This window comes from Typopeltis vanoorti, chromosome 14 (genome assembly GCF_054136105.1).
Source record: "Typopeltis vanoorti isolate ZY-2024b chromosome 14, IOZ_Tvanoo_1.0, whole genome shotgun sequence".
Lineage (NCBI taxonomy): Eukaryota > Metazoa > Arthropoda > Arachnida > Uropygi > Thelyphonidae > Typopeltis > Typopeltis vanoorti.
The window spans coordinates 5,193,316-5,209,481 of NC_143562.1; the positions used below are offsets into that span (position 1 = coordinate 5,193,316).

The 16,166-nt window shown below is 38.5% G+C and overlaps 1 protein-coding gene across 2 annotated transcripts in view; it reads left to right on the forward strand.

The window, feature by feature from the left end:
* ChT (choline transporter) overlaps window positions 1–16,166 on the forward strand; it is a 134,350-nt gene that overhangs the window by 103,202 nt on the left and 14,982 nt on the right. For both annotated transcript variants that reach the window (XM_090404180.1, XM_090404179.1), the window contains exons 3-7: window positions 13,021–13,128; window positions 13,452–13,607; window positions 14,093–14,241; window positions 14,362–14,511; window positions 14,601–14,730. In XM_090404180.1, the coding sequence (XP_090260306.1) occupies window positions 13,021–13,128; window positions 13,452–13,607; window positions 14,093–14,241; window positions 14,362–14,511; window positions 14,601–14,730 (693 nt within the window). The remainder of the gene's footprint in view (window positions 1–13,020; window positions 13,129–13,451; window positions 13,608–14,092; window positions 14,242–14,361; window positions 14,512–14,600; window positions 14,731–16,166) is intronic.

Here is a 16,166-nt window from a genome sequence, read left to right on the forward strand (position 1 = left end):
GCCACTTGCAGCCGCTCCTCTGGAGATCCGATACTGCTGAAGATGGATCTTCCGACTTCCATTCATTCAGCCGTTGTCCATCATCACCCGTTTCCCTAGGCAGGGGCCCATACCGGATACTGGCAGCCGGGATAGCTGAGCCCAGTGTTTTTGGCGAGGTATGCTCCTTCCCCCCCCTCCTCCTTTCTCATCCGGCAATGACCGAGTTAGCAACAAAGATTAGGTTGATTTGATTTGATTTTTGATGATAAAGAATAATGACAGATATGGACTAAGGCAATAACAACATTCTTAGGATATTCACAAAGAGCGCAGTATGTGTAACCAGGAACAAAACTTTTTGTCGTAAGAAAAATAAAATATCTTTGAGGATCAAGCACAGGGACAATCTTCTATAGATGATATGGATCATGTTTATACAGATGATGTCGATTACGGTAATATGACCAGGATGTTAATCGTGGTAATAAGAGTAACAAGTGTGGCGTTATAATCCCACCATCTCTGAAGCTAGATTAAGCTTTTTTAAAGTCAGTGGGGTTATTGTTTTCTGTTTGTGTTTTGCTGTATGTACGATTGCGTTTTCCCTTTAATCTCCTAGATAATAGCTGATCATGTGTAGCCTTTTGATCGTACGGGTGTGTTTTTGCTGGTACCACTTCCACAGTTCTTGTTTTAGTGTTGGATAACTATTTCCGTGTTATAAGCTACTTGATCGGAATAGGTACCGGATGCTCTCTAAGCGCCTGGTAGTGCAGAGCAGCGGGCCGCGTTATGCGGTACGGTAATCATCATCGAAGTAGTTTTTTAATATGATTAGGTAGTGTCTCGGACCCGATCTGCGTAAAATTCTATGTGAGGCCATTAAATTTAGAGTTGGTCAGCATTTCATTATGAGTATTGGTTCTGCAAAGAAACGATTCTCTTGTGCAACGTTTCTAATTTGGACTCTTTGCAGTATTCGCGTTTGTTTCACAGAGGGAAGTTTTTTTAAGATATTCAGTTGTGCGATGTGTGGCGACTGTGTAGTGCAATTGTCATTTTAATTAACAGTGTTATTAAAAATCCAACTCTTGGATTTTCAATAACACTGTATTATCAGTACCGCGATGTTAGTTAGTATGATTGAATTGCTATGAAAATATCTCGTTAGGGCTATGCTTCGTGTTTTTGTGGATAAGTACTGCATGCTGATATTACGTCACGCTTTGTACGGAAGATTGTGAATATACGTTAAAAAAGGGTGAGTGATAATCCTGCACCTCGAGGAACTCCGTGTTTAGTTTGAATTCCTGTATTACATTTGGCACCTACTTTTGTTATCCGAATTCTGTTTGACAGGCAATTCCTGAACCAGAAGTGTCGCTTTTCCGCGAATTCCAATGAAGTGTAATTGGTCAAGTGTATCGAATGCTTTTTTTTAGATGTAACAATATAAATATGGCGAATTTATTTTTATCCATGGTGTCCGTAATATCTTCTCATAACGTGGTGGCGCTTTTTTTTTTTAAGCCGCATTGTTTCGGAGAGATGATTATTATTTCGTGACACCTCCAAGGAGTCCAAAGACTCATCGATGGAGGGTACCTGCTCTACCGTCACTACCATCATCACCTACACAAGCGCCATCTACTGCTCACCACCACTAGTATTTTTGTCTGTAAATTGCGTGTGTTCTCAAGGCCGATTTGTGCGTGCGCGGGAGAAAAAAACCCTGCTACCTCGATCGACTAACTGGCCTTTCAATTGAAAATTGAAGAGCGATAGTAATATTTTTATTTATTTATTAATCTTTGATATATTTTCACATTTACAGTAGCCTAGAGTAACATTTCGAGGTATACGAGTACAAAATTCAGCACTGAAGTGCCGCATGTGTAGTCCATTTTCTACAAGGATAAGTTTGTTTTGTCTTTTAATTGACCCTTTTTATGAGTCTGATGTGCGATTTATTTTATTAGTAATTAAGGAAGTTAATCAAAGAGGTGTTAGATATATATCAGTCAAAGACGATCGATAATAGTCATATTTTTATAATAACAAAGCTTCCGTTATCATCCATATAAGCAGCGGAAATATCTCTTAATTGATACAGATTTATTAGCGTTAATCCTTTGTTAGCTATTTCAGCTAACACAACTAGATTGAAATTACCATGGATCATGCTGTTAACAAATAGACAATGTTACACCCTGGCAAATGCGTGCATTGCGTCATGGGAACAGCAAAGTATTATCTGAAGATATGAAATAATATATGCTGTAAATTACATGTTTATTTTTTAATTTTCAGTGTCTGTGTGTAATAACATTGAAGGAAAAGAAGCGGCAAATTTATGAAGCGAGTTGGGTGCTAATGTTAGTGCTGAAAGGATGACAATGATGAGGCAAAGTAATCCCACTCAATTCGAGGCTAAACTTAGCTTTTCTGGAGACGGCGGGATTAACATTTTTTTTTTTTTTTGCTAGCGTTTGTTGCTGTGGTTACTATTGTGTTTTATGTGATACGAGTGTCACCTTTTGCGATCGAAGTGTGCTGATTTCCACAGTTCGTGTTTTAATGTTCTGTGACTGATCACATTGTATGAAGGTTGCTGAATAGTGTGGGTATGAGATGCTCTCTCAGTTTTAGAATAAGAGAAGTTTTATTATTTTCCTATTAACTGTTTTAATGTCTATGTATTAAATTATATCTTATATACTTAAATTGTGCGAATATATTAAATATATGTTAAAGTGCATAAAAATATTGCAAAGGTGACTGAAGGAGCTCATAGGGGTTATCTAGTCATTGAAGAATACACTGATAATGAGAAATGAGGAGATTGTTATGCTTGCTTCTTTACAACGCTGTGATTCTTCTCCATCTGAGCTGTGGTACACAGATCTTGTCTCCCAGGTTTCTTTGGGATTGAAATAGGTGGCGAAGATCCAGAAGCGAGTGACAAAGATGGCGGCAGGTCAGGTCAGGTTTATGGAATGACTCTACGAGGATTTTTGAGTTACAGAAATTGGCTGATAGTCGAAAGGCGAGGGATGTGATAAAGGTCTTTATAGGATTGCTACAGATGAAATTTTTTCAATAAATAACTAGCAGGAAGAGAACTTAGAGGGGAGGGGAATCATCCCTGTAAATTGACTAAGTATAGTTAGCAAGGACATGTATTAGTAATAATAGTAATCTATACATTAAGCAATAATTTAGAAATAAATATTTATAAATATGTTTTACTATATAAAATGCAATATTTTCTGAAAAAAAATGTGTTTAAACACATAAATTTGAGCTAAAACATGAAGTAGTCGCGGCTATCTTGTCGTAAATATTGATGTGGTCGAAGAACAATGCGCCAAAAAACAAACGGAATGTTGACATAACAAAGCTGGTAAAGTGCATCGCCTGATCCGACTCATCAGTCTTGCTTATGGAAGTCGAAACACGCGTCTCATCACGTCCGGCAAACACGACATCCCAAATCTGTTTCTCAAATGTGCGCGGCAAATGCCACGAGATGGTTCGACCAAAGGTTTTATTTCCTGTATTCGCTGCTTGGCTGCAGTGTCTTAGTTTTCCTGAGGAAGTCTGCAAAAGTATCACTTTGACGACAATGCATTCGCCCATTTCTGTATCAAAGCGTCAAAAATAGCGAGCTCACGAGACTCTGCGAGCGCGTTATCCGAACGTGACTAGTTTTAAAGACTTCCATCGAACTTTATCTGAAATGTGAACAGTGGATGCGGACGTACTTATCTCATTATCCTTCTGTTTGTATCTCCGTGGGTTGAATCGCTAAAGCCCACGAGACGGCGGTTTTGCTTCGTAGGGGATCTCCGAAATCACACGGGAGGGATGTTATCGTGACTCGCGCATAAAAAAAAAAAAAAAAAGAAACTGAAGAAAGTAAAAGCTTAAAAATTAATGGTTGCATTCCAGCATACAAATCATCATCGCCTTATCATAGGAACGTTGTAAGTTTAACAAGTATGGAAATGATTCCAAGTTGCGTTTATTAGTGACATTATTCTACAGTCTTGTAAGCACGCTATAGAAAATAATTTTATTAGGGTTGCCAAAAAAAAAAAAAAAAAGTGGTAGATGATTTTCATCGCTCGATGTGGTTGTAAAATTTATCTGATCGTAATTTGTTTCTTCTTGTCCTTAAGCGAGTTAACTTAGGTTCATTTAAGATGCAGAGTACCGTCTTTTAACGTGAGCCATTTTTGGCCAGAACACTCCGTAATGGTTGGTTGTAGAGCGACACCTTTTTTTAAATTGAACCCCATACGACAGTACCCAAGTTTGACATTGCCATTTGATGTCCGTCCGTCATTGTGTGTGTGCGTGTGCTTCGCAAGAGGAATCGCTCCACCTTCTGGGAAAAAGATGAACCTTTCTGTGACGCACTTACTTCATTGGTAAATCGTTGGTTCGAATCCAGAATACAAGGAATCGTTTTAAAAGTCTCTCAGCGAATTACATTAGTTTCAGATGTTGGAGCTAATGGGAGGGTTTCTATGGCAACATCTCGGTTTTTTTTTTTTTTTTTTTGCCTTTTCTCAAAACAAACAAGCGGAACTCTTAGCTCATGCAAGTGCCAGAAATGCTGTCTCATAAAAAAGTGTCTGAGGAAGGAATTGGAAAGTGGCGTCATTTAAATTAAAACCCGCCATTCTCCATTAATCCCATTTAAGGAATGTTTTTATTGTTCATCTCATTTGGGTTCCGCCTGTTATTTCGATTCGCCTTTGTTAGTTGACACAAATATTTCAAAACGAAGTGTAGCTCATTAATTACGTATTCCGTGTTATGCCGGAGCCAACGTGCACGTTTGCTTAGATTGAAATTCGGAACGTTTTTTGAATAAGAATGGCTTTACAGCGCCTTGCCAGACACGTGGATGCATCGTACCATTCTGACGACACGGTTCGCCCCTTTGCGTTATTAGCAGGCGCGTGGAAGGATGAAATAAACTGGAGACTCATCACCACGCCAACTGCATCCATTCGGAGGAAGAAACCGAATTGGTGCATTCAGAAACAGAATGCATTTGGCTCTTTTTAATTGGCTATTAACCTGCTCGTGGTGGCGCTCGAAATAGAACTTTGGTTCTGTATTTGTTGGGTGATCGTGCCACGGACCATCTGCACAACCTGCTTGCTCGTCCAACTTGCCATTGTCGAAGGCTTCATCGATTTCTTTTGTGCGCACTCATTTTTTTCTTTTTCGGTCTTCACGGAAGGATTTGAACGAAAAGATACACACGGGATTGAATTTAAGTTTTACGCTTTCTTAGTTAGGATCTTTGGTTCTTCTATTATTGTTCGTTTTTCACTTTAAATGTTTTCCCACCTGTCACTGTATTTTTTTTCTCCCACGTGTACGTAACAAATCATTTCCGGCGAATTTTATTCAGATTGGATCTTCGAAATAAGATTTGTTGAGCTTCGATTTCTGTTTCCATCTGCCAAGATTATCCACTGCAATCACTCCCTCTGGCTGCACAAAACTAAAGAAAATTTGGTGGTTAAGATCTCGGTTTTAATTTGAGTCGTTTCGATCGGATCATTTTGAGCTGTAAAATTAGAAGAAATGAAATTAAGTGTAGAATGCATAATCTTCCCCTCCTCCAAGTTGAAGTTAATAAAATGGATTATAACGTTTGTCGGAGTTTTATAGAAACACCAGTACTTACTGCGAGATCTTTGAAAGCTAAATACGCCACAAATATGGTCTAGAAAACAATGAAAATTGCGTAAACAGTTTCAACCCGTAATTGTAAATTTTGGTGCACTAACGCATACTGTCACGATGTGTATTATTCGGGTAGATACGCATTAGCATAACTTCCATCAATAAAGCAGTCTACGTTCCATATTGATCAATAAAAAGTTCTTTTTGTTTTTCATTATAAATGAATATTTATTGGCAAATATATAATTCACAGTTATATATTTTATTTTCTTCCGCTATACTTAAATCAATTTTATTGATAAAAAGATCGATAATTCTTCTTGCAACATGTCCGAGTCGTTTCGTTGCCCTAATCCGGTAGTAAAACAGTCACGTGTTCAGTGTGTATGTCAAAAGTGACGTCAATGCACAAAAATTCTGTGATGACCTGTTTCTCTCTCTGCCAAGTTTGTTTCTATTTTTGCTAAATTTTGAAATTATTTCTGTTAATTTTAAAATTGTTAGCAATTAATTCATCGAGTCTTCCTTCAAATCATGGGAATATAAACATAACTAACTCAAGCGAGCCGTGGGACTAAGAAGGGGAATCATCACTCTTCGTGGCTACCTAGGAAATATTTATAATTACATTCGTGGACTCGGAATTAAATTTTAACTTGATTTCTGTGGTTATTGCACAAATAGAGATACTTATGTGGCTTACACATGCAGAAGAAATACAGAATTTTTTTCAAACATTCCGATATATTTCATTCAGTGTGACATGAACATCATCAGGGAGGCAGACCGGCCACCGCATTCAAGACATGAATCATAGGAATGAGTCACGTGACATGTGCTCGCAGTCGCAGCTTAGTTATGGGATCGCACTATTAGAGTTCAAATGAATAATTCTAAAAGCTTCTATGGATTAAATTAAAAGAAAAACCACTTTTTTGCCAGAACACCAATGTTGGCATTCACAAAGGCTGACAAAGATAATGCCACCGTCTGTTGTCACGAATGCCATTGAATATAATCGTAAAGTTAATATCTTATAAGAGATAGATCAACCCACAGTGTGATCAGCGGGTATCGAACGAAAAGTCAAATCAATAAATTAAATAAATTCTTAGATAATGTACATTTGTGGAATGCCACTACTGCTGAGAAGTTAAATTCATCATACCCATCTGCTTCGTCTCTACGGTCTTCCTAAAATACATCAGGATGGCAACCCAGTGCTACATCCAATAGTGGACTGTATTGGCTCTCCAACTTACTGCCTTGCAAAACATCTCTCTCGTTATCTTGGGAACCTCATTGCGCACACCTCTCTCGTATCAAAAACAGTCTTCACTTCAGAGAGAAAATAAAAGATCTGCGTTTGTCTGAGAGCCAGATTATGGTTTCTTTTGATGTACGTATATCACAACAAGAGACTCTTCAGTTTTTACAATCTGATTTCCCAGAAGACATTGTGAGCCTATTTAAATTTACCACCGATGCAAGCTATTTTACATGGCCTAATAAGTTGTTTAAACAAACAGAAGGAACAGCAGTGGGCAGTCCTATCTCACGAGCCTTAGCTGAGCTAAGGCTCGTGAGGTAGGACTACCCACGGGAAAAATGTTCATAATATATATTTTTAAATCTAATTTAGGTTATTTACTGTGCAGAAACTTTTACAATTGTTCCTTTGAACTGTAAAAAGGGTAATCCTGTGAACTCAGCTGTGAAGGAGACAAGAGCTACTACGCACATGCCATGCGACTTATGATTCGTATTTGAATATGCTTACCGCTTCTCCCTGAGGATATTCATGTTATTTTGGATAGAACAGTTTTAGAATAAATTCTAAAGTGCTAAAACAGTACAACCTTTCTCCATCACTATATGGGTTTGTAGCAAAATAAAATAAAAAATTAGGCTTGACGATCAGATACAGCGCTGTAGAATTTACTTGATGTTTTATGTTGCTCTGCTCTCTTGATTACTCCTTAAACCATGAAAAAAAAATACAGACTCACGCATAGACACTCGTAAAGAGAGAGAGAGAGGGAGATTCTTCTCGCGTTTTACATCAGCCCTGATTTAAGGTTACGGCATACTCCTTCAAACTCGTTCATTTCAAATACGTGGATGGTCTGAAATGTTCTAGGCCTAACAATGAAAAAACGAATTTATAATTTCAAAATTATTTTTATTTTTCAACATAATTAAGACGAACATTTATTCCGTCGATGCTCCAGCGCCATTACCCCGTCCCTGTAGTGGTTCTCAGTAAGATCTGCAAAATACATCTCTACAGCTGCAATCACCTCTTGATTCGAAGAAAATCGCTGACCACCGAGAAAGAATTTTAGTTTAGGGAAAAGACAGAAGTCAGACGGAGCCAAATCTGGAGAATAAGGTGGGTGTTCCAACAATTCATGGTGCAGATCCGTTAATTTTCCCATTACCAAAATACCTTTGCGGGCAGGTGCATTGTCCTAATGAAAGATGATTTTTTTTCTTCTGCAAACCGGGTTAAAAGATCGGAATAATATTCCCCGGTTATTGTTTTACCCTTTTCAGGATAATTAATAGACAAAATGCCTTTAGCATCCCAAAACACCGATGCCATGACCTTTCCTGCTGATGGAACTGACTTTGTCTTCTTTGGCGCTGAACAACCGGCTTCTGTCCACGGTTTTGACTGTTGTTTGGATTCTGATGTGTAATGGTGAATCCAAGTCTCATCCATAATAAATCGACGCACAAAATCAGTTTTATTCTTGTTAAAACGTTCCAAGCACTGTTCAGAGATTTTCATGCGAGTGGTTTTGATCTGCAGTGAGCAGATCAAAACCACTCGCACCCATCTGTGGGCACCCATCTTGCGCAAATAGTTTTCATTTGCAATTCTTCACGCACAATATATTCTACACGTTCTTTTGAAATGCCTATGGTCTCAGCAATTTCACGCACTTTGATTCGCCGGTCATCCAATACCATATCGTGCAGTAGATTAATGATTTCTAGTGATGTTATACTTTTTGGACGTCCATGGGTCATCTTCAAGGGTTTTACGGCCACGTTTAAACTCGGCAGACCATTTCTAAATTGTCTCAACGAAGAAGAAGAGTGCCCATAAACTTTTCTGAACTTCGAATGAATTTCGTTTGGGGTTACAAAGAATTTTATAACCACAGGATACTCAATTTTATCCATTTCAAGGGATAGAGACAACACTTTTGCTTCAGACAGCTGTATAAAACAAACTACTTGATAGAATGACTTGCAATTTCACATTGATGCTTATGACAGATGTACCAACTTAGAAAGAAAAATCTCTTCCCGATAGTGTTGTCATTTACGGTTGAGGCCGAGAACCTTTCAGACCACCCACGTACGCGTATTTGTAATGTGATTGATTCGTTTCAAGAATTAGAAAATGAAGGAAATCCATTTCAGTGTATGACACGGTTTGTTTATTGTGTATTTCGTTCACCAATAGTCGAGTGTCAGTCCGAAAACGATGCAGGAGTGGCGAAACTGAATATCAAGTGACTTGTCCAGGGGGGAAAAAAAGTGTTCAACTTTATTTTTAGAATCGGCTGATTTTCTCATGTGCAAAGAAAGTACTGCAGGAGCTGTTCAAAAGGAGATTGGTTAACTGCATATCAACCTTGTTTATGTAATTCTGCAAGAGACTTCCATTAATCTAGCAAACAAAAGACTGCCTGGTCATCTCTTATGATTTCTGGGTTAGTGGGCCTTGGCCAGGCAGTTACAATGGTAATCTGCGATAATGGCACGATTTCAAATATCTGTTGGGACAGGACTCTTTTTTGTCAAACCAGTTTTGTCCACGGATAAGTTAGCTGATCTTAGAATGGGAAAAAACAAACGGGCTAAAAAGGCCATTAGATATATATTGAACACATCATTGACTAAGATTTTCTATGGCGAACCTTATATACAATTCAAGCTATTTCGTCTTCTAATTCGTATACGTGTAGTGAGCACAATATTTAAGGATGGTTATGCAGATATTTGAATGAAACTAAAATATTGAAAGCGTCTAAGAGCTTACTCGTTATTTCCATGATATGACAAGCAGTTTTCAATACTCGTTTTCGATGTCGGGATTTTAGCATCTCAAACCAGAAAAATATCTCTTTGAAGTCTCCATATGTCAGACAGGAATACCAGTTAAGGTTTAGGATCATCAAATGGTGTCGGCTATCTGCCATAATCTTTCTCCCCGAATTCCTGAAATCATTGGTAGCAATGAACTCAGCTATCGTTGATGACTAAGAGTGGAGTTCGGCTACCTACCGATTTTCTAACCACATTGGGGAAATCGCCATTTCTTATTGAACAGTTATTATTATACGGACATCTCCATGGAGTCAGTAGGCTCATTGCGGGAGACTCAAACCATCCACACAATATCCATCATACTGGTACGTTGAACTCATTTACAGACGAAGCATTCACATCTGACTCAGGCAACGCATTCCATTCATTCGCCACTCTCCGAGTGAAAAATCTAGTTCTCACACCCTTGTTAACCACACTTTTCCTTAATTTCCAGGGATGACATCTTGCTTTTCCACCACTTTCTCACTGCTGAAATATTTCCTCTGCATCAATATTATAAAAACCCTTTAGTACCATAAATGGTTCTATCATATTCCATCTTCTCCGCCTATTAACCAACCTCTGTAACCCACAAACTCTCAATCTGTCAGTGTAGGGAGCATTCCTTACACTTCTCACCGACTTGGTCACTCGCCTCTGAATCTTTTCTTCCACTTCGTCATCTCCAAGGAATCCTGGCGGCCCGACCTGAGCACAATAATCCAGATGAGGATGTATCAACGCCTTATAAAGTGGAATAATAACTTCTTTATCTTTGCATGTTAGTGTGGTCTTCAATATCCAAGTAATCCTATGAGCTATTTCAGACACCTTAGCAAAGTGCCCTCTGAACCTCAACGCTATTCACCCCCCCTCAAGTCTCTAGCCACCGTACTGACGTACAACGTGAGGTTTACAACCTTTCATGAGGAAGTCGCATATTAAAAAAAAAAAAAAAAACATTTTTCAACAATCTTATGCTTCAAATCACAGGATTCATTAAAAATGTAATAACATTGAGTGACTTAAATTGGCCTCCATTTCAAGTACACATGTTCTACGAAAATTACTTCTGTCTATCATACAAGCAAGTTACGTGTTGTCTGCAAAACAGCATTGCCGTGTGGTGTCAGGTGCCCTTGAATGGTAGCAGTGATAAACCATAACACAGCATGCTGAGTAGGGATCTATTGCTCTCCTGATTGACGGATTGGATAAGCACTCTTCAACCTGGGTTGCAGAAGGGACAGTCACGTTTAGTCGCGTATGCGGGGTTTATTTTTCGCCTTTAAAAGCATGTTGAAACCTTCCTTATGCATCGTGCTTGCTCAAAATGTCAGCTTTTTTTAAAAAAAATATATTGAATCGTATACTTTTGTGAGTTCCATAAACTACCGTGCATATAAGCGTGTCTAGCGCAGTCCTTTTATATTCCGCTGCTTGTTTCAGCGGAATATATTATTAATGCAGCATCGCCCAGTATGAACGATGTCCCCTTTGTTCTTATACGCTTGTAGAGTCTTCCCGTAGAACTAACACCTTGTTATATTTCTGTAGCACAACAGTTTTTTTTTTTTTTCCCTTTACACGCATTTACTCATTTTCGCACGCTATTTATGAATATCACGCTTTATTTATCATCCACCATTATTTTCAGATACGCACTAAAATTAATCGTGTAATATTCATCATATTATTGAACATTAGGTAGCCATTGTGTTAGGACAGATGGTCTGCTAAGCGGAATTCTGTTCCATGACAGAACAATCATTCCAAGATAAAAGAAAGTTGTTGCTGGTCATGAAATAGGACGCCAATTTTGAAAGCGACCTAAATGAAGGGAAAAAAAAAATCACGGTTCATCCGGTCCAACCAACCACGTTACCCAGGAAGCCGAGAATTAACTATTATGTCGTGAACGAGATCGGACCATTCAGTGGTATCTTATTAGAAGTGCTTTTCCACATCTGGATTTCTTTCCGAACAGCTTGGCCGCAGTAAGCGCCAGACGCAGCTGAAAGGAACCGTCCACCAATGAAAAGCGATTCCAAAGAAAATTATTCTGGCCCCAGAAGGGGCTCACGAACGAAGGATGTCAGAAAAATGATAAATCGTGTAATGTTGTGATAATTATTATCTTTGAGTATTTATTATAATTTTATTTAAGCTTTTTAGTTTACTTCCCTTAAAAACTGTGTGCCGTTCAGAAACTTTTAACCAGCAGCACACCCGAGAATGTCAGTTGGCTTAAAGGAACAAAAAAAAAAAGTTGTCGATTCGTCGCGAAGTGTAATCGCTTTCCTTTGGTCATCTTCTCAATCCATTGAACATTTACGAAGGATGTTTGCAACAAATTCTCTCTCTCTCGGATTTCAAAATTCATTGCGAATATTCCGTGAATCCGAGTTCGTTTCTTTTGCCATTTACAACGCGTTTGTTACTTGTCGGATTGCTACCATGCTGTATGTGGTGTGGCATCATTTTGTCTTGCTTTCGGTCCTCCATGCGATTTTCTCGGCGATCCTCTGTCTGTCAATAATTCTGAAGAATGCGCCTCTCACTGGAACATTTTAATCACTTGGATTCCGGTATTTTCTTGCGAATTTTGTCTTAATTAAACATTGATGCACAACGATGACAACCATGAACAGTGTTTATGCAATATTAAAACCAGCATTAAAAGCTTCTCAAGATCAGTCGTGGAGCCTCGAGTGTTTATCCCTTCTGGTATGCCATGTAATGCTTAGGGCGCTTAACTGTTCTTGCGATATCATTAGTTTACTTGATGTATTTTCGGGCTTTGGGGCTGCATTCGGTTCCCTTGAACCATTTAGGAATAAATTGTTGGCTGTACCTTCAAATCTATCTAACTGATCTCACCTTCCACTGTGAGTCTTGCTTATTGGTGGTTTCTTGGGGAAAAAAATCGTCTGATCTTTAGAGCAGTGTTTTCGAATGATCTGATCCTTACCTCGTCCACAATACTGAATGTACGATTCATTTACATTGGTGGGAATCGGTAAAAAAATTGGGAGTTAGGTCTGCAGTGTTGAATATCTTTCAAGAATAAAATCATCTGCGTTACACATGGCCCAAAGACAACCGCATCACACCCACTCCATCCTAACATTTGTGACATTGAAAAATTCGATAAAAATAATAATTTGACTCTATTTAATTGTAATGACGACTATCGGATTTATCTCCTGTGTTTCCTTTCAGCCACTTGGGTAGGCGGGGGTTACATCAATGGAACGGCAGAAGCCATTTACAACAGCGGGATCGTGTGGTGTCAAGCTCCCTTCGGGTATGCGTTGAGTCTGATCATAGGTAAGTAACAAGTACTTTACTTTTCATTCTTCTCAAATTGCTGTACTATTAATTCCTTATTCATTCCATATCTCTGAAAATAATTAAAAACATCCTTTTGCCCATGTTCTCCGTGTTCGTTTGTTCAAACTTATCTCCTAATGACAATCAACCCACCCCCTCCCCCTTATTTCCGATGTATTTCGCATTTAATTTATCACATTCTCCGTCCTCCATTACTAAACATCGCGATTTTCATTCAGAGGAGTAAACCCAGACGTACACAACCCCCTTTCCTTCCCACCCAAGCTATATTTAGCCGACCTCTTTCTCCTTTGTTTCAGGTGGCCTTTTCTTCGCCAATAAGATGCGAGAACAGGGTTATGTGACGATGTTGGATCCGTTCCAAGACACATTTGGAAGTAGAATGGGCGGACTTCTCTTCATCCCCGCCCTGTGCGGAGAAGTGTTTTGGTCGGCGGCCATCTTGGCTGCGTTAGGTAAGTAATCAATAATTCTTCGCTAAGAACTCGCACGAGTCCGGCCAACACAGAAATGAACGGAAGTGTTAGTTTTAAAATGCTTTTTTTTTTCCCTCGACGTCTCTAGTTGAATGGCAAAAACCAAAAATATTCGCAATTTTAATCTGTGTAACTATTCCTGAGAGATCGTGGACTATTGTAGTTTTATTATTATTACTGATGTAAGATGCCAATATATTTATTACCTTATAAACGTCTTTGTGTTAAATATCAATTACGTATTATATTATAAAAAGTTTCAACATAAATTATGACAAAAATTAATTGCGCATTCGTAACAGTTTTAACCCAAATATTCAACAGAAATTATTTCTGCGAATATATTCTTTCAAGTCTTTAGAATCACTCACAAGGATGTGTTTTTATTGTTATGAAATTGGCTGGATAACTAACTTTGTCATAAGGATTTCAAATACTATTATGTTAACTTATTTTTCCACCAGGGGCCACTGTGAGCGTCATTATAGATTTGGATAACAACACTTCCATTATTGTGTCTGCTTGCATTGCCCTGTTTTATACGCTATTTGGAGGATTGTATTCTGTCGCTTATACGGACGTCATCCAACTCTTCTGCATCTTTATTGGCTTGGTGAGTAGATCAGAATCCTTGAGAATCGATAGTACAATATCTTTTTTGGCTGAGCTCATAAATTCCAAGTTTCGTAGTTTAGATTTCGCTTAGATTATTGTAAATTTTATGTTTTTTCAGTGGCTCTGCATCCCCTTCAGCCTCACCAATGAATCAGTTGGTAGTTTATCCCTGAATAATACCGACTGGCTAGGAGAGGTGGAACCGTATACGATTGGTCAGTACATAGATTATGGCTTGCTTCTAGTTCTGGGAGGAATTCCATGGCAGGTAAGACTTTATACGCGTGGTTTTTGTAATGGATTCGATGTTAAAGGTTTTACTGGTCGTTTTGTTTCTAAACTTGGATTTCTTTCCAGGTCTACTTCCAAAGGGTGCTGTCGTCCAAGAGTGCCTTCAGAGCCCAAATTCTGTCTTACGTGGCAGCCCTAGGATGCATCATCATGGCCATCCCTCCCATGATCATAGGAGCTGTAGCCAAAGCCACAGGTAAGCATCTGTCTATCATGGGCGCTTTTTTCTTGGATCATTGAAGCTAAACGAACAAAACCTTTTAAATTAGATGGTCGTCCTTATGTAATCTGACAAGAAAAGTTCAAGTAATGTCGTAGAGCGTGAGATAATCTTGTCGAGTGTTTATTTAGACGATCAGGTAAATGTTAAATATTCTGGCAGATTGTTTAAAAATATTTTAGTTAGTGTTATTTGCGTTCTGACCTCATTAAATTCTCTTCCTCGTTATTATCTAAATCTGCATTTTATTTTTATTGATAGGCATAATATATATATATATATATATATATATATATATATATATATATATATATATATATATATATATATATAGAAAGTCTACCATTTCAGGAAACCAAGCTGTTTAATTCTGTTACCTTTGAAAAAAATGAAAATTAAACCTGTCTGTGTTGTGTCAACAGTTCGCATAATCCAAGTTATTCGCAAAGTTGCAACCAGCTTAATAATCTTCAATTTCCCATCCAGTTCGTGCTATCAATGCGTTTATTGAAACTGAATATCTTCATCGTCTGCTTCGTAACGTGTGTGCAAATCACTCAATGATTGGTTCAAGTCCTCATTGATGAACTGCTTTCATTCTGCGCATTAAGTATCGTCGTTATGTCGACTCCCTGCAACGCATCGGTTGTTCCTGCTCGTTTGAAGGCCCCGCAAATGGTTTTGCGTCATTAATGTAACGGAGTGAGCTGCGTTTGTGCGTCTGCAGTTCCGTTTGTTAGCGAAAAAGAGGAAGACTGCAAAATGCATTCGTGACATTTCGGAGAAAAATGCAATCTTCAAGACAAGAAAGTCGATTCGTAAGCGAACTTTTGACTTTCAAAGCACGTCTCTTTCTTCCGCCGAAACACTCCAGGGAATGCGCCCTGATCAAGCCAACTGCTGCTCGCTCGAAAGAAATACGGTTAGAGGTAACATTTGCTCCTGCGGAGAGAACGAAGGTGAGAAGACTGTCTGGAATTATTTAAAGCATATTTGGTGGTGTAACCGTCACCAAATGAACCCAATCCTCGCATTTGCGTGAGGAGTTTGGTTTGGCATTAATACGACAATCTAAGAATCTGACCATGGGAGATGCTGTTCAATGCGACAAGTCCTAACATGTCGAACATGTTAGGACATGAGATTAATGGCCGAAATAGCCAGGATGCGACTGCTTCTGTTTCTTGGCATAAAAACGGGGTTGAATGGAGACAAATTTCTACATGATAGAGTGAACATTGGATAAAACGCTAAGGTAAAGAATGAACGAAAAACTAAAACACCTCGATCAATAGACGGCGTTTAAAGTTGGTGAATATAAGAAACAAAAGCTTCAAAAATGGCGATGATCGTGTGAATGAAGAAATTCACTTTCTGCGATTATATAAGAGATGAAGAAAGAACGTACGTAG